General features: G+C 42.8%; 1 protein-coding gene across 2 annotated transcripts in view; it reads right to left on the reverse strand.

The window, feature by feature from the left end:
* Tom1l1 (target of myb1 like 1 membrane trafficking protein) overlaps nt 1-8,643 on the reverse strand; it is a 44,932-nt gene extending 36,289 nt beyond the window's left edge. For both annotated transcript variants that reach the window (XM_013117670.3, XM_005075820.4), the window contains exons 1-3: nt 8,503-8,643; nt 5,588-5,672; nt 3,776-3,854 (exon numbers count right to left, since the gene is read on the reverse strand). In XM_013117670.3, coding sequence (XP_012973124.1) covers nt 3,776-3,854; nt 5,588-5,672; nt 8,503-8,560 — 222 coding nt within the window. In that variant the 5' untranslated portion in view covers nt 8,561-8,643. The remainder of the gene's footprint in view (nt 1-3,775; nt 3,855-5,587; nt 5,673-8,502) is intronic.
* Between the last annotated feature and the right edge of the window lie 14,918 nt (nt 8,644-23,561).

Consider the following 23,561-nt stretch of genomic DNA (forward strand, 5'->3'; position numbering starts at 1 on the left):
GACAGGGCTACTCTATCATACTAGCCACATCTTGGAGATGCTATATTCTCACCCTTTCTCATGCGATACACTACTAGATGGACCCTCACCTTTTCATGTCTCCTGAAATCGCTATATCTCATTATTAGTGCACATTCCATAAAGGACTATTACATTCATTGACTCTCAGGAACTTGTTCGACCACTTTGTATTTGACAATGACAGCAGTATTTGCTGAGGTTAGTCACAATTGATTCATTCTAGAAAAGGCTCGATAGCATACAGCAAGCAGGCTTAGCACCAACACTGAATGAAAGACAAAGCAAAGCATTGACTCCTTGGGCTGGCAGTGTTTCTCAGTGGTTACGGCCCCTGTCTTGAATGCACAAGGGCACGGAGTCTATCCAAAGCACTGCAGTAGAAAAACACAAAAGCTACCAGCCTCTTGCTAAAAGTATGCCACTGATTGTTGGTAGAAAATCATAGTGTCATCAGATTATGTCAAAGACTCAACCAAGGGTAACAAGTCCATGGAGGACTCAAAATGACAGACAGTATTAAAAACATTCATAACTGATGTAGGTTCTCATCACTTCACAGAAATAAAATGGAAAGTTTACATATGGGATGACTTTTTAAATAGTCTATATATTGGGCAATTCCTTCTGTGACTAATTTCTCTCATAATTCAATTTAACCTAAGAGAATAGTGAACCCAGTGCACAGGCCTAGAGAAGGCTATGAAAAGCATAAGTAAGATGAGGTGAGACACATGGGTCATTATGTGAACAACAAAAGGAAATCTACATGCAGCTATGAAGAGTCAAAACTCATTTGGGGAAAAATTTTTTTAAAAAAGTTTCTTCCTCTCTCATGGCTCCTTTTCTATGTTCATGCCCCCCACACACACACACATGGAAGAGAGGGAAAAAGAGAGAGAGGGGGACAGAGAGAGACAGAGACAGACAGAGAGACAGAGAGACTTAAGAGAAAATTTGTTATTTATCTCTCAGGTCTGGCTTATTTTGTTCAACCCAATATATCTTATTGGAATGGAGAAAGGGGGAAAGGGGGACAATGGAATACATGTGACATAAAATAAGGGGAGCTACTGGGTGGAGAAAGGGTCTATCTATCAAGAGGGGAATGATGAAGGAGGAGCAGAGAAAGAGAGGAAAGAATAAGAATAATGTTTAGTGACATATATGTATTAAAATGGCATAAGGAAACCCATTGCTTTGTATGCCTAATTCAAAAACTAAGTAAGACAGTCTGGAGGAATGGCTTAGCGCTTAAGAGCACTTGGTGCTTTTTCCAGGACTCAAGTTCAGTTCCCAGTACTCATATCAAGCAGCTCACAAGTACCTGTAAGTCTACCTCCAGGGACCTAACACTTGCAACCACGTGGTATATACTCATACAGACACATACACACAAATAAAAATAATTTTTAAAATAAATTAAGGAAAAGTAAGAGACTTCAAGGAAAAGCAGGCATCTTCCTTGACCTTAATAAACTTGGATGGTAACAATGAAGTTGCATTCTAACCCCTAACACTTGACTTTCATCTTATTGTAAGCATGGGCTTTATTTAGACTCTCTGGTTTGCATATGCTGGTTAGGGGAATCACAAGGCAGATTAGTCATTGTTGAAATGGGACATAATAAAAAAGAAGCAGTTAGCCAGTAAGGCTTGGAAGGCTAGACTAACAGAAAGGGAGTCTGGGCGCCCCAAGAGAAATGGAAGATCCATGGGACAACGTTCTACAGAACCCATCCTCCTCCTCTGAGAAGGCTCTGTCCATTCCAAGTGAAGATGGATGACACAGACTTGGAGACATACAACCACTGAGACATCATGGAGGCTGCACACAGCGCTAACAGAGGCAAACCACTAAAGAGGGACGACTGTACGATGGCAGAGTGATAACCATATGGCAATGTAGAAGGTGGGTATACATTCATCCCCCTGCGTTATCTTTCTCATTCAGTTCTCTTAGCCCTGGCACTCCTGATATAGACTCTGCTTCAGTGCTCTATTTTAGATATTTCATTTTAGTGCTGTCTATACTCCTTTTTACACAGGTAAAAACACCTTCATTTAGACCCAAGTCTTCCTGAACAAGTTCCTGAGAGTCAATGAATGTAATAGTCCTTTATGGAATGTGCACTAATAATGAGTTGTAGCGATTTCAGGAGACATGAAAAGATGAGTGTCCATCCAGTGGTGTATCGCATGAGAAAGGGTAAGAATATAGCTTTCTCCTAGATGTGGAAGTCTAATTGAATAGTACAAGAAATGGGATGAAGTTTGGGGAAGGGGATGTAGGGGACCTAAATCAACTCTTCTATGCTGCATACACTGATGTGTCTGACTCTGTAGTGTGCATGCAGGAAGGTGTTGAAGACACAAAGGAAATACATGAGAGACCTGCTTCATTCTGAGAAGAAAAGTGGTATGGAGGAAAGGGCTTGGAATTTAGAATCTTAGGAATGGGTTCAAATTTCACGCATGCTACCAATAGCAAGTTAATCTTAACCCACTGAACATCCTTTGTTTCATTATCTGCACAATCGAACTGATAAGACAATCACTTCCACTGGTGATAAGAGCATCAATCATGTACCAGGCATTTCTACAGAAGCATTTTACTCCCTTTTCAATACTTCCCATCAGTCTTTGGTCTTCCTGAGCAGGCTGCTATGAGTTACAGACAGAGAAGAGCCCCAAATCCAGGAAGGAGGAAAATGCCTCTAAAACTACAGTCAGGCCGGGCGTTGGTGGCGCACGCCTTTAATCCCAGCACTCGGAAGGCAGAGGCAGGCGGATCTCTGTGAGTTCGAGGCCAGCCTGGTCTACAAAGTGGGTTCCAGGACAGCCTCCAAAGCTACAGAGAAACCCTGTCTCAAAAAACCACAAAAAAAAAAAAAAAACTATAGTCAGACCACAAATGAAGAGTTTGTTCTGTATTTGTAGCATGAATATTCTTCATTGATTTCTTTTCATTCTGTTGGTCTCCAAGTATTCACACAGGATGTATTCCTGTGTGAACCTACAAAGTAGGAATTATACCCATATCTGCCTCATAGCCTCCTGGTAAACACTGCCATTACTCCAAAAACAGTGTGATGCTGGCCATACCTATGTGTGGTCTAACTTCCAGAAGAAACGAGGAAGGCATATGGCTCATTTCCAAAGAAAAAAGGGCAACTCACCAATGAGACTGAAGAGGCATGTGGTCAAATACGGGGGAAAAGGGACTATTTCAATAGGAGCTCACATCTGTATCACAGAAGAAACTACACAGCAGAGCTGCATCGAGTATAAGAGAATGTTCTACAAATTACACCATCAGAAGAATCTGCTTGCAACTTAAGGCGCTGGCTGCCAGTGCCTCGGTTTTCTACAATAGTGCTGGGGGGAGCAGAAAGCTGTCAAGGGGCCGTCTTTCACAACTTCAATTTTCTCCTTCTTCAAACACGGCCAAGAAATTCAAATACACACTTACTGATCCATTTATCATCTACTGGTTTTTTAACCACAAGTTCCAAGATCTTGATAGGGAAAAACTGATTCTGTGGGAATGTTGTCTTTCTACAAAATTAGATGGCACTGTAGTCAACTGAACTCCCTTCTGCAGTTCTCAATAGATGAGGAATCTCAACTCCCACAGTCTAGAACGCATTACTACCCAGTGTCATCTCTTAGACTACAACTGTAGCTTTCAACGCACGAAAAATGATAATTCTAGGCAAGGAAACCCCACAATCTTAACAGCATTAAAAGTACTTACTGACAAGGAAAGTTGTATTTCTTTGTGGTTGTAGTTTTTGGAAATTCTTTTCTTCAAAGCTTTTACTGCATCTTTTGGCCTATGGTAATAAATACACTGAAATAATTAATCTGAAGTAGAAGTGGTCTCCCTGAAAGCAGTGTGCAATATGGAAATAGGAGTGGCTTACGAATAAAGACTGATGTGTGATTCGGCTATCACCTTAGGTGGGCCACTTAACTTACCACATCTTTGTTTCCTTGTGAAACAGATAGATCGCACCCCCACTCCCCCGTAAGACACAACTAAGATGTTTATATAAGTATATTTATTACACAGACAACACTGGTCAGGAAACGTGTACGCACCAGCTTCTCTCAAGGCTCAAAATCGGGTTACAAGAAATGTAACCCCCAAAAACAGCAAAAGAAAAGTGATCCGTTTAAGATTCTCAGCATTTCCTGAGTATCCTATTGATAAGGGGATATAGGAATTACAGCAGCTTGCTAATTCTGACATGCTAAAACTTTGTTAGTAAGATCTACAAGCAGAGAGTCAAGACTCATTTTATTAGATTTCTCTTTTGCATGACCAATGAGGAAATCGATAAAGGTAATAAAAAGGTTCACTGAGGATCTAAACACAACGCAGGGTAGATGACATCATAAATGCGGATCTGGGGAGACGCTGAGTGGGCAAAGCGCTTGCTGTGCAAAGCTTGAGGACCTGAGTCAGGACCCCCAGACCCAGGTAAATTTCTGGTGGGTGGATTACAGCCTGTCTGTCATTCTAACGCTTGCTTAGAAGGTAGAGAGGGACTCCTAAGGTAAGTTGGCTAGTTGACTAGCCTTACTGAAGAGCTTTGGATTCAACTGAGAAACTCTGATTCAATAGATAAGGAGAGCAACTGACGAAGATCCTTGATATTAACTTCCGGCCTCCACACTTCAGTGTGCTCACACACATGTGAACACGCATGCTCCATGCATACCACATACAGAGACATAAAAAAAAAACCTGTAAAGTCTTATAAATGTCAATCATAGGCCCTTGCCTTTAATATATAACCAATAATTATGCTACCATGTTTTCTTCATCGGCACATACTAGACTAAATCTTTTTCTGTCAATTGTCCCTTAAAAATGTCCAGGGAAATGAGCAAGTTTCACCTTTTATCATAACCTAGAGTTGACTGAATTCAAAGTAGCAGTCTTTGTCAAAGATTTTTCTCTCTCTTTTTTTTTCCTTTTTAATGACTTCAAGTTTAGACAGCGTATCAACACACTGCACATCTTGTAAGAGTACAGCATGAACATGGATGAGCTGGCATGATGAAAGATAAGCACTGTTCCCTGACAAGGAAAGAAAAACTGTTCAATTGTTTCCTGAATCATCAAGAGGCTTGGTCGCCATCGGCCTGGACACCACCAGAAGCTATCCAGCTTCCAGCCTCTGGATCACACTTTTGTTACATAAAACACTGGCAATCAGAGCGTAAGAAAGCTCTAAAAAAAAAAAAAAGCAATTTATCTGTCTCTTAAAAAAAACTTTTTAAAAGGAGGAATTGGAGCAAGACAAAGACAAAATATAAACTAGTGAAGAAAAAGCAAAGGAAGGGACAACTCTAATGACCTCTTGGGAGCTTGCACGCTGGAGCAAGGATTTGTCCCCACTTTCACAAGAGGCGCCTAAGGGACAGTAAAACATTCTTTCAATGAAACACTCAAAAACCTGACAAGGGAAACACTCAAAACTTGATAAGGGAAACACTCAGCTGCATATCTGATGTATCTTAACAGGACACAAATTCACAGACACTACCTTGAACTTACCCGTCCTGTGTGGTGTTAATTATGTCACAGATATGCATGAACTGGCCCCAGTCTTCAGTCTGCACTCCAGCAAATGTAGCCTTTTCTACAAAGACAAAGTTGTTTGTGTTGAGCCTGAGTCACAACAGAATAAAAAATATCTTGTCTCCTTGAAATATCCTGCCTGGTGCACTAACAAGTACCATTAAGTCTATGCTACCAAAGGATAAAGTGATTTTTCCACCTCCTAAACAATTCCCAGTAATTCAGGAATCAATCAGAAGTCAAGTTCAGAGGGCTGCTGTTGCAACAGTAATAAGTGAAGCATTAAGAAAGCCTACAACAGCTGGCCACAGGGCCCAAATAGACCAGTTAAATATCCATCCTCTGGGCTCATGCAGAAGAGACAAACTTCAAATCTGTGGCAGACTGGGTAGTCATGGGCAAGGTGGTCTACACATCGAAGAGACTCTAGCCAATGGGAGCTTGGCATACATGGCTCTGGCAGGCCTTACCCTTCTCTCCCATTCCCTGTCTTGCTAAAAAACCATTAGATTACATTCCTAAAGCTAGCCACCAAGGTCTATTCCTTTATTTGACCACTTCCTCCTCCCCAGGCTGACTACCAAGGTCTCACTATCAAAGTTTAAAGGCTAGCAATCAGAAGCCTCCTTTTGCCTAATTAACATGTCCAATCAAAATTAAACACCTCATGGTAATACAGGGTTTCGCCTTTTAACTTTACAAACTGCCATTGTCCTACTGGCCACATCTGTCTCCTCTCTATCCAGAGGCAGTCCTTTGTCCTTCCAGGATAAACACCCTTTCTCTCCTCTTCCTCATTCCCTTCCCCTATCTCCTGTGCTTGTCTCTCATCCCCTGCCCAGTGTCCCTCCGGGCAAATAAATCTCCTCGGTGCTGGGAACTTGGTCTTGGAGGTCCTGAGCTGATTCTTCTCCTTTCACACATCACTAAGTCTTTTCTGGTTTAACCCACAGTTACAGACAAAGAAAGAATTTCAGCAAGAGTAAAGAAATTACTCAAGGTTACACATGAAATAGAACTTGCATTCAAACAGGCTTCTTTGATTTCACTGTAAGTATTTTTAAAATATGTATTTGGTGGGGAGATGAGAAAAAAAGGAAGAGACAGCACAATAACCAAGCAAGACGGCTTCTGGCATCAAAGTTATGCCAAGCAGGTTTACACACTTACACCCTTGACATTCCCTTCTCTAGACAGACTCTTTGAGAACACAGAACAGGGGTCAGAGAACCTCTAAAGCAGTGGTTCTCAACCTTCCTAAAGCTGCGACCCTTTAACCCAGTTCTTCATGTTGTGGTGACCCCCAACCATAAAATCATTTTCATTACTACTTCATAACTGTCATTTTGCTTCTGTTATGAATCAAAATACAAATATCTGTGTTTCCCAATGGTCTTTGGTGACCCTGTGGAAGGGCCACTGGAAGCCCAAAGGGGTCGTGGCCCATAGGCTGAGAACTACCGCTCTACTGTCAGCATGTTTGCTGGCTTCTATGACAAAGATTCCCCAAGCACGGTGCAAACCACAGCGTGACACTTGAATCTGGCTCTGAATGGACCAAGCTGAGCAACCTTGCCTGTGTTGTTGGGTACACATTATTCTTCAGCCTGCCAGATACTTCTTCCTCCTCCCTCCCAACCTGCTCATGCCTAGAGAACTCCTAGTCACCCTTCAAAGGCCATGGCTGAATTCATTTCTTCCTTTTCATAAGTTTTGCATGCCGTAAGTGTTTTCTAGTATTGCCAAGGTTCTTACAGTGGTTACTACAGAATATGCCCATCTTCCTCATAAGCAAGGGCATTCCCTGAAGGTTGAAACTATGCCTTCCCAAAGGATAATTTGACATATTCCTGGGGTTTCTTTTGCTTATTAAGATTTGTGAGGTTCTATTTCTTCCCGCGGCTCTTTCTAATATGCACTATCAAGCAAGGAGATAGGCAAGGAAGAAAGTGTTCTCCTTCAAGGGCAGCGCTCTTCCTGTATTTTGAAGATGTGGAAACAATAAGTTCAAAGGTGTTCCCTGTCCCTAAAGCAGTTAACTTATCCTCAGCCTAAACATTCTGAATCTAAGCCCTGTGCAACCAGGTTCTTAGGGTTTCATCACCCCATTTAGTTCCAGACAGTTTGTCATTAATACACCCTGGTGCCACACCCTGTCCTCGAGGGAGGGGTCGGGAGAAAGATGGAGCTGCGGTGGCAAAAAGCCAAGTGTAGTCAGGGACTTCTGAGTCCACCCCTGTAGTTCAGAACGCAAGGAGAAAAGAGGCCAATGCTGGGTCCCTGGAGGGCGACGCTTGCGGGCTTCTGTGACTCGAGGATGGCCCCTCTCCCCGTCCTCAGCACCAACAAAACAACAAGCACTTTCAATCTCGGAGTTTAAGCAAAAGGTCACTCAGATCGCTTGAACTGTGAGCTGGAGAAAATTGGTTCGGAGAAACCTGCCTCTCCAGGTGAGGTAACGCTAATTTACTTCTCTGAGCCTTCGCCTCCTCGTCTGTAAAATGGGTACAACAATAAAGTGATGGGAGTGGATACACTTTATGAAGAACCTTCCCCGGGTCAAGAAGTTTTCACTCTCTCCTCCCAGCGGTCCCAGCACTCCACACAGTGCTGCTGGTCACCTGCTTGGCTCCACTCGCCCAGCTGACAACCAAAGCTAGATTTTGCATTTTTTTCCCCAGAAAGGTTCTGGTATAAGTGAGCCAAGAAAGAAAGGCGGACAGCTGCCGCAGGTGGCACACAGGTGGCGTGGGAAAGCTGCGGGGGAGGGTAGCATTCCTTCCAACTTGGTCCAAGTCGGCCCCTCCAACAGTCGAGAATGGAGTCGAGCGGGCAAAGCTCTCACGGGGTCCCCAAAGCCAGCCGGAATGTTACTCCCCGCGCTTCCTTACCTATGAGGTGACCCACGGAGGTAGCGTAGGGATCGCGGTGACTCTTCCCAAACGCCATGGTAGCTCCAGAGAACCCTCCCAGGAAATCCGCCTCCACCGCTCTCCGACTGGCGACTCCACCCGCTCGGTGCCCGAGGCTCCTCCTCTCCGCTCCAGCGCTTCGCGGCCGCTGCGAGGCGCCCGCCAGGCAGTGCGCCGGGCGGGGAGCCGGGGGACTTGGCGCACCTGCCGCGCGCGCGCCTGGCGCTTCCCACTCCGCGTGACCCTAGGTGGGCTGGGAGCCCGGGTTGGAACCCTGTGGCCCTGCACCCCAAGCCTTGGAACTCAGAGCCCAGCTCCAATGTCTCCATTTGAGGGCTGAAGACCGCTCCTCTCCCTTTGGAGCCTAGGCAGTGCGGGGTTGGTTGCAAACACAGAGCAGAGGGATTTTGCTAAGGTTAATGGAAGGAAGGACGTAGACCTCTCTGGCCACTGTCACACACACCACACGCAGGACAATGGGATTTCGCCTATTCCCATTCCCACACAGAGATCTCAGAACCGAGTTTTGCGCCCTTCCCTTTAAATCTACGGAACTGGGAGGAGGATGGGCTGATTAGGAGAGAGAGACAGCCTCCCGGGAGCCCGGCCTTTGTTTCTCTCCAGTTTCCAAGAGGGACCACAGGGCGCCGCCACGCAAGCTCTTGGCTTCTAACTCCATCTCCTAGGAGCCCTGCTTTCCAGCCTACTAGTGAAAGGAGAGTGGGGCTTTCCTGGGGCCCTGGCAGGAAATATGTTTGGAATGTAAATCCTCATTAAGAAACCAAACCCCTTTGTAGCTTCTCTATTGAAACCAAGGTTTCTTTTTTCCTTTAACTCAGCCTACATCCAATAAACCAGTCTGCCATCTGTAGGATGTCCCCTGAGAGGCCAGGCTACTCTGCTGGTGGTAATCTTTTGCTTCCTGTGGCTAACTGGAACTCAGCTCCACATACATAGTGGGTTTATCCCCCCCCCGCCCCGGAAATGGTGTCTACGAAGAGCAAGAGGACCTGGCCTGACTCATGTTTTAGTCTTACCTCATTTTAGTATAGATACCCAACCATTTATATTGTTCCCCAAGTGACTAACGTCTATTATATTGATCTTGAATCTTCTCCCTCCTTCTCTTCCTCCTCCTGAGTGAGTTAACACCGATATCATACAATCTAAAACACAGCATTTTTGTTGCGATGATATTTCTCATTATGAGGTTGTTCTTAACGGAAACTGGAAGTGTTTATCAGGCCCACTAGCTGTTTCGTGTGGTGCCATGTATCTCCTCCCTTAGTCAAATTGTCATTACAGCTGATGCTGAAAACCTCTTTTGGTGATGTCAACCTGCTCTCTGTTTCGCGTTATAGTCTCTGACAAATCATTTGCCTTCACTGCAGCGTGCACTGGGGTAACGTTAAGGAGAAAGTCAAGTTCAGCACTAGCTCAAGTGCTGATGACCCTCTTTGGGGAACAAGAAGTAGGAAGGAACCGAGTATCCCCATAGATCTTTTACCCCCTACTTCTACTGGGAGGGAGGTTAGACTTCTTGCTACCCTCTGTCTGATTTCCTTACGTGGCAAGATTGAGAGAGAACGGAAGAAGAGTTGTGAGGAGTGTACCCTGGACACAGTGGCTGACGAGCACTGAAAGGTTCAGGCATTACTCTGGCCTGCCCTGCTACCTGGCAGGATTCACTCAGGCAGTTCTCTGGCCAGCCCAGAGTTCCATGAGAACCAGTCTGTACCAGGTGCAAAGGACCCCTTTAAAGGACAGACCCCTGCCCACTTATGCCCTCTTTCTCATCTTATCTCTTACTCCCCTTACCTTACTCTCTCTCTCATGTCTGTCTCCCCCCTTTCAGTCTCGCTATAATAAACTATAGTTAACGTGCTCATGGCTTGTGCTCCATCCATCACGCTGGTCCTGGTTCCGAAGCGTGCTCGTGTTACTCCCTCCGCCCCCTTCTACTCTCTAATTTCTAACTTTAAACTAGTTAACAATAAGTACCCCTGGTGTTCTCCCCCCCCCCCCATGCCTGCAGGGACACTGCCCCGCCTCCCCAGGATGTTGTCATGGCTGTAACTGTTGTCACTTTCTCCATGATTCCACCCTTTCCCAGAAGTGTCAACCCAGTCAGTGTTACTGTGGTCTAGGAGAAGGACATTAGAAGTCACAGTCAAGTGGAGGTCGGAAGAGAAGCATCATTCTAGACAAAAATAAGGATTAAATATCTAGATACCACTGGCCTGGAGAAGTGGCTCAGGGGTTAAGAGCGCTGGTTGCTCCTCTAAAGAACCAGATTTTGCATCCCAGCACCCAACTGGCAACTCACAGCTACAGGTAACTCAAGTTCCAGTGGATCTGACACTCTCTTCGGGCCTGCATGGGCACCAGGTACTCACATGTACACTGACACATAGCACACTGACATACACGCAGGCAAAATACTCATGCACATAGAGTAAAATACAGTTTAAATAAGTGACTAAATAGATACCTACCAGGAGCCCAAACTTTGCTAAGAACTCTTCCAAAGCGGTTTGTGTGCGTGTGCGTGTGTGCGCATGTGTGTGTGTGTGTGTGTGTATGTATGTATGATGTATGTGTGCGGGTGTGCAGGCACATAAGTACTGTGTGTGTGTCTGTTGGTCAGAGGACAACCTCAGAGTTTTGCTGTTGTTGTTGTCCTTGTCTGAAGCTTCCTTCCATAGGACAGGCCAGCTGCACTTCCAGGAAGTTTTGTCTCTACTTCCCACCTCACTATAGGATCTCCAGGATTGTCAATGCACACTACTGCTCTCAGCCTTTCACGGCTTTTGGAGATTCAAACTCAAGTCCTCACTTGTAGCAGCAAAAGCTTGCAAGCACACCCATGAAGCCTTCTCTCCAATGCTGCTAACCATTTAAGTGTGTGTGCATCATGATGCTAGGTAAAAATGAGTGAGATACCACTTTTCAAAATGTGCTTAATGCCTACAACTGGAAACCTTTCATTACTGTGGTAAGGGAAGTAGCATAAATTTCATTTTTATAAATAAGCCGAGATTCTGAAAGCTAGAGCTGTTAAATGGCTTGGCTACATTTTGAGCCATGGTTGTCTGATTCTGGAGCTTATATTACTGCCAATATTTGAAGCTGACGACTGAGTGTGGCATTTTACTTGTTAAAGGATTCTGTTTGATTCAAAGTGAGACCTTGACAAATGAGGCCGTCTATTGGCACAGAGTTCTGCTTTTTTTTTCTGTGTTTGCTCAATAATGCTAGTGTGATTTTGCTAGTACCATAAATTAGATGTGTTCTCTATTCATTACATGATTAATCCCATAGTAGGTATGAAACAAGATTTTACAGACTAAAACAATTAATGCAGATAATTTTCCACACAGTCACACTGCTAGTGTGACTCCAGATTCTGTGACTTTAACTACTGTGCTACACCACCTTTTCATGGTCCAGAATTGTAGGCAATGCACTTAAATAGCACAAACATTGAAAAACGTAGGTTCTTGGGGAAGGTGCTTGCAGAATGTGGAAACCAGAGGTGGTAAATGAGTATATATGTCAAATGAAAGCTGCTATATCCCAGTGAATTCCATCAGTGATTCTGTTTCTCACTAATGAAAATTTTAGGTTATCAGAAATAGATATAGCTTTGGTAGTCACGTAGTCTCTGTTACCAGCATTTTAGAGTGACAGCCAATGAAAATGAGTGACTGGCCCAAGGCTATCCAACTCCAGACTAGGATGACACATCATAGATTAAGGATAAAATGCCCACTGCTTTTTTGTGTGTTCCTTGATTTGACATTTAAGTGTGAGCCTCCACCCCCTCTATAGTAGCTTCTGTAGCTTTCTCTTTACTCTTTCCCATTTGGATGTGTTCAGTTCCAAACGTTACCCACCCCTTCCCAAATATGGAAACTGCCTTCTGTAGCCATGTGAGAAGCAGCTCTAGCAGCCAGGCTTAACGTTTGTCCCTATCTCTACCTTCTGTCCTCCAGGGTCCAGCTCCTCCTTCCCAACTTTCTTTTTCTTTGCTGCTTCCCAGTGATCTTTCACCTGGTTCCATTTCCCTCTCTGCTGTGCTAAGCCACAGCCTTTGCTTCCTCTTTCTCTGGGTCTCTCCACCATTTTCTCCTTTTCTGTTCTTTAGCGGGGAGCCTTTTCTGATCACCCCCTCGAGACCCAAGCCTTTCTTTCCTGCCCTAAGCGTGTTTCTTCTTTAGAACCTCCAACAGTTTATGCTAGCTGATTGTTCAGAAATGTGTTGCCTGCCTGCCTTCTAAATAAGCGTCTCTCTGGGGAATAAGACCATGTTTGCTGGGTTGTGTATCCAGTCACTCAAGAAACTTGAAGAGATGCATATTGAACGCATGAACACCCCTTCAAAATCGTAAGCAGCTCTGCTCTTCCTTATATCCAGTCCCTTCTCTGTCCCTCACCACACACACACACACACACACACACACACACACACACACACACACACCCTGGATGGCTTGGAAACTGAACTCAGTGAGACTAGAATTGTGCTTAACCCTTTCCTCCACCATCTCTAGCTGACTGACTGTCTTGTTTTGACTGCACCAGTTATTCTCAAATTCAGTGCACTGACTGTTGCTGCATGGGGGCCACTCCCAGACTTCTGCATTTAACTTGTCTTTATAAAGGGCATCAAGATATTTAAGGGTCCTCAGCTGACACCACAATTTCCCAAATTGGAAATCTTGGCACTCTCTCTCACTTTCGTTTAGTCAGCTCTGGGTTTCTCTGTGTTTTATGCCACCTCACTTTCTGTCTGTTTGTTTTTCCCCCTGGGCCATTCTCTTCACTCCAGTAGTTCTTTGACATCACAAGTCTGTTCATGGATAAAATTAAGGCTGAGTTTTCGTGAACCCAACCAGGTGCTCATGAATCTAATGGCATATTGTTTCTCCTCAATAGTAATGTTTTTGTTTGTTTGTTTGCTTGTTTGGGTTTTTTTTTTTTTGCACAATAAATCTTGGCCACTAATTTTGAAACCCATATGTATGCTTTGTTTTCCTGTGATTTTTAACAATGCTATAATTTTCTAATTCCTGATTGTGAAAAATGAAGTTGAAAGAAAAACTTTTCTACTTTCTTCTTCTGGAATAGCTGTCAAGGTCATGAAGAGTCTCCTCTCCCCCCACTTCTTCCTTCAAGACCCTTTTGGTCCCTTTCTATGGGACTTGACCTGAACTTCCAGACCCAGGATGAGAAAGGAGAGCTCATAGGGACAGGAAAGGCAGCTGACACTTGACTTCTTCAGTCACAGTCCAGTTACTGACTTTCCAGTAATTTTTTGTTGTTGTTGTTTTTGTTGTTTTTCGAGACAGGGTTTCTCTGTATTGTTTTGGATGCTGTCCTGGAACTTGCTCTGTAGACCAGGCTGGCCTTGAACTCACAATTTTCTTCCTGCCTCTGCCTCCCGAGTGCTGGGATTAAAGGCGTGCGCCACCATCCAGTAATTTTTTAGATGATCTTAAAAATAATTTCTATTTTACTGATTTTCCTAAAGTCACTTAGAATTAGGAGGAGAATTCAAAATTTTCTCATGTCAAAATGCAGGCTTTTCTATCACATCATAGCCTCCTCCAGCCAAAGGATTCTGCCCTTGATCTTGGAAAACATCTGCAGCATTGGGCCCAGGGTTCCTCATTCAGAAATGTAAAGGAGAAGTGTATTGACTGATCTGAAACCTTTACCCTTCCACAACCATCAAATTTTAAACCACAAAAAAAGATTCACTGACTTCTCTCCTCATTACCAAAATTTTAAAAATTCCACTGAGATCTAGGGTTCAAGGATACCTCTTACTTAAACTTGTCATCTCAGTGGCTTCCTATGAAGTTCAAGACCAACATTTTTGTTTTTTAAAACCTGGAAGTAAAGGAATCAATATTTTCATAACCTAAGCCAGCAAGCAAGCTTTCTATGGATTTTGCAGTATTACCAGGCTCCACTTAACTCATTTGGGATTTGTCATTGTGTGTGTGTGTGTGTGTGTGTGTGTGTGTGTGTGTGTGTGTGTGTGTGTGTTCCTTTAGAATTCTAGTTTAGGCTTCCAAGTCAGATTAAGTGATTTGAAATTGCAGCTCTCAGGTAAGAAAAATAAATCCAACTTCAATAGCTGCTTTTGAGATGTTAGTATAGCACCTAGGAAGGTTCTGGGCATGTAACAAAGGTGAGCAAGTTTTAGCTGGTGATCACTGCCATTTCCTCCTTCTAGGCTATCCGGGTGGCCTGATATTGATCCTGGGAAGTATCTGAGAAAAATCCGAAAGTCTCTGGGCTTGGACAGTTTGGGCTGGGACTAGGACAGGCTCAGTGGGATGCTATTTGAGAATGTAGGGCTAGGACTAGGACAGGCTCACTGGGATGCTGTTCAGGGGATTAGGGCTGGGTTAGGACAGGCTCAGTGGGATGCTATTTGGAAGTGTGTTTTGCTGGAAAGTCTTGAAAGAGGCAGCCAGCAGGAAGGGTAACAAACATCTAATTTGGAGGTCAAACTTGGTTCAAAGGTCAGTGTTCCCACTTGCTGACTCATTGTTGACAAGGCACACCACCCTTTCAGAACTTTAATGGTGGTGTTTATCCCTCATATCCCCAAAAGAATGTCACTCAGCAGTGACCAAGGTAACATTTGTAATAAACAATGTTTAATACAAATGCCTGCCATGTAATTGTTACTCAGTAATCATTAAAGTTAAAAGTCTAAAATAGGCTCCCTTGTCTTGATTCTGCTTCCCATCACCTTGACTGCTCTCTTTATGACATTCAGTACGGTTTGAAATGGTCTTCAAAATTTTGTTTACCTCCTGCCTATTTCTAGGATATAATACTGACCCTTCAATGGTAAGGACATGTTGGCTTGGATATGGCCCTCTTGGCTGTTTCCTTCAAATCCTCAAGTCAGGTCTACCCTATGAGAAAGAGATTTGACTCTCCAACTCCCAATAATCCTACACAAACTCTTTGGTTGTGATATAATATGCACCCTTCTTTTGAACAAACAAACCAAACAAATTTAAAAACATACCCAAACCACAATCTTTCCATACAACCCAGACTGGTCCAGAGCTCACAATGCTCCTGCTGCAACAAACTGAATATTGGAATTTTAGATGTTACCACTCTGCATCTACTCAGGGTGCTTCAAAACTAAGGCTTCCTGAGGTCAACAGATGTGGATGGTCCTCTTTCCTCATCTTCTGCTTTTCTTCTGCTACCGTTTGTCATCATCTGTCTCTGCAGGCTCCCTGAATACATTTCTTCTCTTCCCTCTGGAGATAGAAAATGACTGTTCTGGACTTCTAGCTTCTTCCACAGTGCTTCACCTCCTCATGTCTTTTCTTTATTCTCTTTGCCTTAGTCTCTAAGTAGCATTTAGTACTATGGGAAATGGCTTTTTGTTTGATTTGCTTGTGTATGCTGACTTCATCATCATCTGGCTCCCTATGGGTAAACTGAGTCTCCTTTGTCCTGATTGCATTTCTCAGTGACTGAAGCATTGTGGCTTATGGAGTGGGGCCCTCCCATTGTTAAGTCATACTATCAGTCTAGAGACTGCAAAGACAAATGAAAAGCTTCCAACACAGCTACAGGAGACTGCTTTTAAATTATGTAGAACTCTGCTCCACATTTTTTGAAAAGATTTATTTACTTTTTGCATTTGGATGTTTTGCTTGCATATGTATATGTGCACAACATCTGTGCCTGGTTCCCACTTGGGCTAAAAGAGAGCGTTAGATCCCTTGGAATGGGAGTTACAGAATGTTATGAGCTATCCTATGGGTACTAACCAAACACCAGTCCCCTGCAAGAGCAGCAAGTGCTCTCAACTGCTGGGCCATCTTTCCAGCTCCAATGCATGTTTATTTTAAATAACGTCTTTAAATTTATTGGAGATATTTTTCTTTTGCATGGATGACTCCTGTGCATTCAGGAGAAAAGATGTATAAACAAAATAAGTTCAAACAAATGCATCTCTGATATAGAGGCCTAACTGTGGATTCACTCCTTAGCTCAGAGTCGGGAATATACTGAGTCTTTCTCTTCCAAGCCAGCTAGCTCATTTTTTGAGGCACCATGAGCACTGGTGACCTAGCAGTTTGGGGTGACCCATGCTGCTGCCTTTCTCCCGATCCTCTTTCAGTGAAGTTGTTGACACTCACAGCATGTTCTGAGGATGGCGCTTCCTTCATTTTACCAGAAAGTACTCTTGAAAAAGTTGTTGGATCATAAATGGGAATTATTTTTCTTCTGAGACACACCTTGAAATAGATTTCAGACTGAAACTTCAAGGGGGTTTTTAGTTATCCCATGTGTCACCGGGAATGGCACACATATGTCCAGGCACTGTCAACTCTGAGAACATCTCTGCTGTCACCCTGGTAACAGAGATTGTAACACATGACAAGGTGTAAGGTGAACTTGAATATTAAAGATATGGGAGGGTCTATGTCTCAGGATTTTTTATTTATTCCTGTAGGTACTTTATGGGAAATCACTTAACAGACAAATCCTATGTATGTTAGAACATCACTCATGGGCCTTTAAATTCTGGAACCAATGATTAACTGACAATGCTTTCTATAAGTCAATATAGAGAGAATTTTAAAATTGTGACTTTAAGTTTTTACTTTTCTTTTCTTCCCCCAGAGACATGGTGTTACTGTGTAGCCTAAGCTGGCTTCTCTAACCCAGACTTCCTGTTCAGTCTCTCAGGTTCTATGGCATTCAGCCACAAATTTCCTTAGTCATGGCATCTTAAAAGTCCACAGCTGTATAATTCATAGTATCTACTTTTGAAAAGGTGTAAGTGCCACGCCCGCTGCTGTACCCGAGAATGTGCGGAGGGTGTCGGGATTGATGACATAGGGACCAGTCAACGATGTAAAGAAAACTTTAAGCAGGCCCCAAAAAGGCTCAAGAAAACTTCCCAAGAAAGGCTTCCCTCCAGAAAAGCTTCTGCTCCCTGTCTTACCCCTGGCTGGTTCTGCCCAGACACCAGAGACTGTGTTGGGTGGGTCAGAAGAGGCGGTTAGTCTTTGGAAAAGGTCGAGGTCAGGGCGTTCCTGTGGGCGAGCCCTTTTCAGGAACTTATTGCCCCAGGCTTGTATTGTTTTCAGTAAACATGTTTTTAGTAAACATTGTCTTACAGCTGCCTGGTCCCAGGCTGATGGGGAAGTGGGTCTCTGGCCAAGGTCTGTTGTCCCCACATATAAGTGCTGCTCAAAGTTTTTTTTTTGTTTCTAAGTTTTAATGTTTTTTATATTTTATTTTAAATTCCTTTTACATACCAACTACAGTTACACCTCCCTCCTCCCTCTCCCTACCTCCTCCTCCCCAACCCACCCCATCCACTTCTCAGAAAGAGTAAGGCCTTCTATAAGGAGTCAACAAAGCCTGACATCATTCAGTTGAGGCAGGACCAAGAGCCCTTCCCACCCGCTGCCAGCCACATCAAGGTTGAGTAAGGCATCCATATGGGATGGGCTTCAAAAAGCCAGCTGGTGCACTAGGAACAGATCCTGGTCCTACTGCCTTGGGACCCACAAACAGGTCAGGCTGCAAAACTGTCACCCAAGTGCAGAGGGCCTGTTAGGTCCCAGTCTATAGTCCATGAGCTCCCACAAATTTGGGTCAACTGTTTCTCTGGTTTCCCCATCATGGTCTTGACCCTCTTGCTCACATAATTCCTCCTCCCTCTCTTTGACTGGACTCCTGCTTAAGGATACTCTTTGTCTTTGTATGGCAATTAGAATGCATTTGATTTTAGGGAATGGCATTTTTTTTTAAACCATGAGAGGGCAGTCTTGTTTAACTTTTCACATTCTTCCACAGACTGGCTGGAAATCACTGGAGGGGGAGGAGGGCTTCAGGAACCCAGCTAACTGCAGTTTCCAGGGTTTCACCATTAAAGGCTAGCTGCTCATTGCTTTTCCTTCAGGGAAAGTGTAGTGTGGAGAGGGTCTCACACTGTCATGAAACCTGCCATTACTTATTTGCCAGACCAATAATTGTTTGGCAGGGTAGGTAGAGATAGACAACGTTTAAATATTGTGTTTGGGATTTGAACCTCCTGGTGACAAATACATACCCAAAGTTGTGCAAATGCTAAAATACATAAAAAGACTACCTGAGTGACCAAATGAGTTAGAAAGATGCGAAGCCCAGGGGAGTCTGCATGGAAAGGTGTTCTGATTAGTCAGCATCAATGGCAGGAGACAGCATCTTATATTTTATATCCTTATTAGAACCTGTCTTCATTTACTCCATCTCAGTAAATTTTATCATGTAGAGTCATAATGTGAACGTCTAAGGCAGCAGGAAAAACTGTCTGGTAGACAGATAATTGCAATTCAGTCTAAGTGATAAATATTTAGATGCAGTATCATGAGAGCACAAGGTGAAACTGACTTAGCAAGGAGAATGAAATCTAGGAGCCAGGTCTTATAAGGTACTGCCAGCCAGGTCTGTTAGTGTAGGTCCAAACACAAGCACACCCATACACACAAACACACATGCACACATGCACACATGTACACACACACGCTCTGTGGTGACAAAGAGGGCAATACAGTTCTATCTAGTAAGTCAACATCCCACAAGCTCTGTACTTTCAGAGGCATGATTTAAATCCTTTCCCAACTCTGTTAGAAGCAATATAGAAGTGGTAGTAGCTTCTAAAGCTTAATTTTTAGACTTTTATGACAGATTCAGTATAAGAACACATGGCAACTTTCATGCATTCATTCTACAAATATATACCGATGACCAGATGTGACTGCCACTATGTTAGGAATTAGTGATATGCATGCATAAGATACAATACAATCTCTGCTTACAAATAAGTCAAGTAAGGAGGAACTCACAATCAAGAGAATAAAGTTATTTTGTACAGATGTATGGAAAATACAATTTTCATCAAGTCTTACTTAGTTATTATGAAGGCAATTGAGTTGTAAAATGGTCAGGGTAAGCTTCAAAATGACCAAGATGGAGTTGTGGAAATCACAGTGTTTCATGTCTGTCTTTGCCTTAATATACAAGGTGGCTTCCCCACCATGTTCCTTACAGACACAGCAGTATCAATTCATTTCACAGGTAAGTAAGAACACTGTTTATCTTGAGTGCTTTGGTATTTCTCTATGGAGTTTCCCAGTGTGCACAGAGGTACATTTATTCATGTAGATAAAAGATGCTAAAGAGATACCGGCATTGATCACTTCAAAATGGTTTTTAACAGCAAAATAATCTGCCTATAATTGAATGTTTATATGATTCTCTAGGTTTAATGTACTTATGGACACAAGGGCTTGAGATAATCCTGCTGCTTTCAGAAGCCCTTGGTCTTTGAATACCCACAATACTCCTGAACTTCACCCAAGAGAAACCCTTCACAGTCTCTTCTCAGTGAAGGTCCTTGCTCTGAATGCAAGGCATCCTGTAAAAGCCAGATAATAAATGTGTGAGGCTTTACAGACAACTCCTCACTTCTGTCACACATACACACCTTGGAGGGTAAAAGCAGCCTGTTTATAGATAATAGAAATAAAATAAAAGAATAAGAAAAAATAGGAGTCAGGCCAGATTTGTCCCATAGACAGACTTCCTACATGCTTGTTCTAAATCATTTAACCCTCCTTTTTAAGTTGACTGGACTAGAAGAAGACACACTGAAAAAAGGTACCAATTGTGTTAGCCACTCTCAAGGTGATTTGTAACAGCTATGGAAGAAACCTAATAGGAGATCTTTGAACCAACTCATGTTTCTTGACAGACAGACAGACAGACAGACAGACAGACTGACTGACTGACCAATTGTTGCGAGTGCCAGCTGGTTCCAGAGTTGTAAGTAAGATGAATCTATAAGTAGAGAAAAAACCCAAAGTTCGAAAAATTGCATCCACTAAGAAGTTGGTAAATGGTATCAGGATTGGAAACTATGGGCTCAGTAGTGATGGGAGTTGTCCAGTTCATGATACTGAAGTTCTGATACCACAAAAAACCTTGGGAATGATTATGTATCTTTTAAAAGATCCTATTGCTTTGAAACTATACTCTAGTTTTAGTTCCTGGGTTCTTTGGAGTTTCTGTTGTTCTTATTGCAATGGATAGCCTCACAGCTTATTTCTTATTGCTACAGAAAACATCAATGGATATTTGATGCTGAGTACCAAGGGAACACTCTCCTCCTGCCTGTAGGTTGGGAACCAGAGTCGTTTATCAAATATTCATTACCCAGTATTGGCTATAGTAGGAGATTTCTCTGTTGATCTTTCCTTTTTATATGTGTGTAGTCTTTCAGTGGGCTGAATAACCATAAGTAGTTTTTTCTTGAAAATGTGCAGGCATTTTCCCTGAGGCATTTGGCAAGAATAAGAAAGGATGTGTACCCTCTAAGGGCCCTCAGAGCTTCTCTGTGAGGTGTGAGGACTCCATATGGTTAAAATTGTTTCATGACAAGTCTAGTTTATTCCAGTTGTTGATTCTATTCAGGACCTTGGTGAAAATCTTTTCAGATTTCTCACCTGAGTGTGGTGAAAGACTTGGGGCTGCCTGAGAACAAGTTTCAAAGGTTACATGATTAATCAATATGCTTTTATGTCCAGTTATCCACAGCCTGAGACCATCCTTCAAGTTGTGCTTAACAATCCCTAGAGCTTAATTCAGTCCTTGTCATCACTGACAAGGTTTAATGGTCCTCTTTTCTGACTGCCAATCTGAAAATAACAGACTTTAGAATAAAATTTTGTTCTTTTCTTCTAGAATATGGGTAGAGAAAAAAGTGCAATTTTATGCCATTCAAGGTGAGAACACATTTTTGTCTTGGAAGGAATGAATTCTTAGATTGGTTAACACATCTCCTTGCACAGTTATGCTGTCGGATATTTTATTTCTCTGATTCATTCTTATTAAAAAAAGTCTTCTTCAGGAAAGAGCATATCAATTGGTTATGCAGTGCCAAATGTTCAGCCTTGAAAACATTCATACAAGTACCTTTATACATACTGAGCATGTTATGTGTATGAATATATATACATATATATATTCATATATATGATAAAAGAGGCTATGAATCTGAAGAGAAAGAAGAACGGTATGTGGGAAGACTAGAATTATACGTGGGGAATGCGATAAATATAATATTAAAAATAAAATAAACTATTTTTGGTAACTGCTGACCGAACATTGCATTAAGCATGGCACCTTGCTTTGGAAATGGTTTCTTATAGATTTAAGAGTGCAATGGGAAAGCCTTCCTGCCAGCCTGGTTCCAGAGCCGCATCAGTCCCAAATAAACACACAGGAGGCTACATTAATTATGAAGCTGTTGGCCTTGCTTGTTTCTTACTGGCTAGCTCTGACTTACATATTTAGCCCATAATTGTTAATCTAAGTATTTCTCTTACTGGAGAACTTTCCAGGCTTCTTATCCCTAAGACAGTTACATCTTGACTGCCTGTGTTTCTCCTTCCCAGAGTCCTCCTGGACTACTAGTCCCACCTATCTTGGTTCCCTATTGGCCAACAGTGCTTTATTGACATATACACAGGACTTCCCCCATCATAAGAGTACATTGAAATTATTAATATAGATCTCTTAAGCATTACATTTTGAGAGGGGACAAACATAGACATCACCACAATTATCACTGTCATTGACCAGAGTTCCTTAATCATATTGCTAACATTTGTAAACTCAGAGTGTATCTGATTGACCCAAGATCTCATATAAGTTACAGATATATTTGAGTCCAATTGGCTTCATTGTGCTTCAGATTCAATGTAATCCCCATCCAAATTCCAACACAATTCTTCACAAACTGGGCCATGGGAGTGTGCAGCAAAAAACAACTGATTTCCACAGCCATTAACATCACAGACTTTGCCAGGTGGCACATCCCAACAGAGAATCACTCAATTGGTGGGTCACATGTAGAAAGAATGCAAATAGATCCATATCTACTGCCCTGCACAAAACTCAAGTCCAAATGGACCACAGACCTCAGTTACATTGAACCTGATAGAAAAGAAAGTAGGAAGTAGCCCTGAACACATTGGCACAGGAGACACCTTCCTGAATATAACACCAGTAGCACAAGCACTGAGATCAAAAATTAATAAATGGGACCTCCTGAAACTGAAAAGGTTCTGTAAGGCAAAGGACACTGCCAATAAGACAATACGGCAGTCTACAGAAAGGGAAAAGATCTTCACCATCCCCACATCTGACAAAGGGCTAATCTCCAAAATCTATAAAGAACACAAGAAAATTTATTCAAGTCTTTTCAGGTAGCCCATCTCAACCCTATTGTCACTCCTTATAATAATGATATCCACAGCTCACCTTTCTTATATTTTTGGTTGTGAGCCTAGCCTTTAACAGCTGAGCCATCTCTCCAGCCCAACACAGCTAACCTTTCTGACCTCAGTAGAAAATATGTGTGTTTTACTTTAACTTTTTCTATCCTTCAAACTGCTACTCCAATTAGCCAAAGATACCCCTTTGTAATCCCACCCACTTCCAGGTAGCAACTTGCCTGAGAATTGATTTCTGGTGAGTCTTCAGAATATTGTACCCAGCACTTGCCTACCAGTTTGGTAAGAAAAACCTCCATCCATCAGCTCTTCTCATGAATTAATAGGTCTGTAATTAAAATCCAACAGAGAGTCTCCGAATTAATTAGGACAGGAGACAGCCATGGAAGCAGCATGGTGCACCGCTTTCCATAAAGAAAAGACTAGATTGATGTCAAACAAAGCCAGACCCTAGGTCTCTGACTTTCTCTGCATCAGCCAGTCCCTAAACACCTTTTCTGTTTAGGAGCATAATTTTGAGGTGCCTAATGGACAGTCACCACACAGGGCATCAATGTGACACATTGACTATTTGAATTTCTTCCTTAGGTTTTCTGTTCTGTGCATGGAGAATACTTTTCTGGAATCTCATGGGCATATGGCTATTGAAGCAGGAAAGGGTTTTCATTCTTTTTATTAAATTTTTTCATTTATTTA

The sequence above is a fragment of the Mesocricetus auratus genome, unplaced genomic scaffold (genome assembly GCF_017639785.1).
Source record: "Mesocricetus auratus isolate SY011 unplaced genomic scaffold, BCM_Maur_2.0 Super-Scaffold_100007, whole genome shotgun sequence".
In the NCBI taxonomy this organism is placed as follows: domain Eukaryota; kingdom Metazoa; phylum Chordata; class Mammalia; order Rodentia; family Cricetidae; genus Mesocricetus; species Mesocricetus auratus.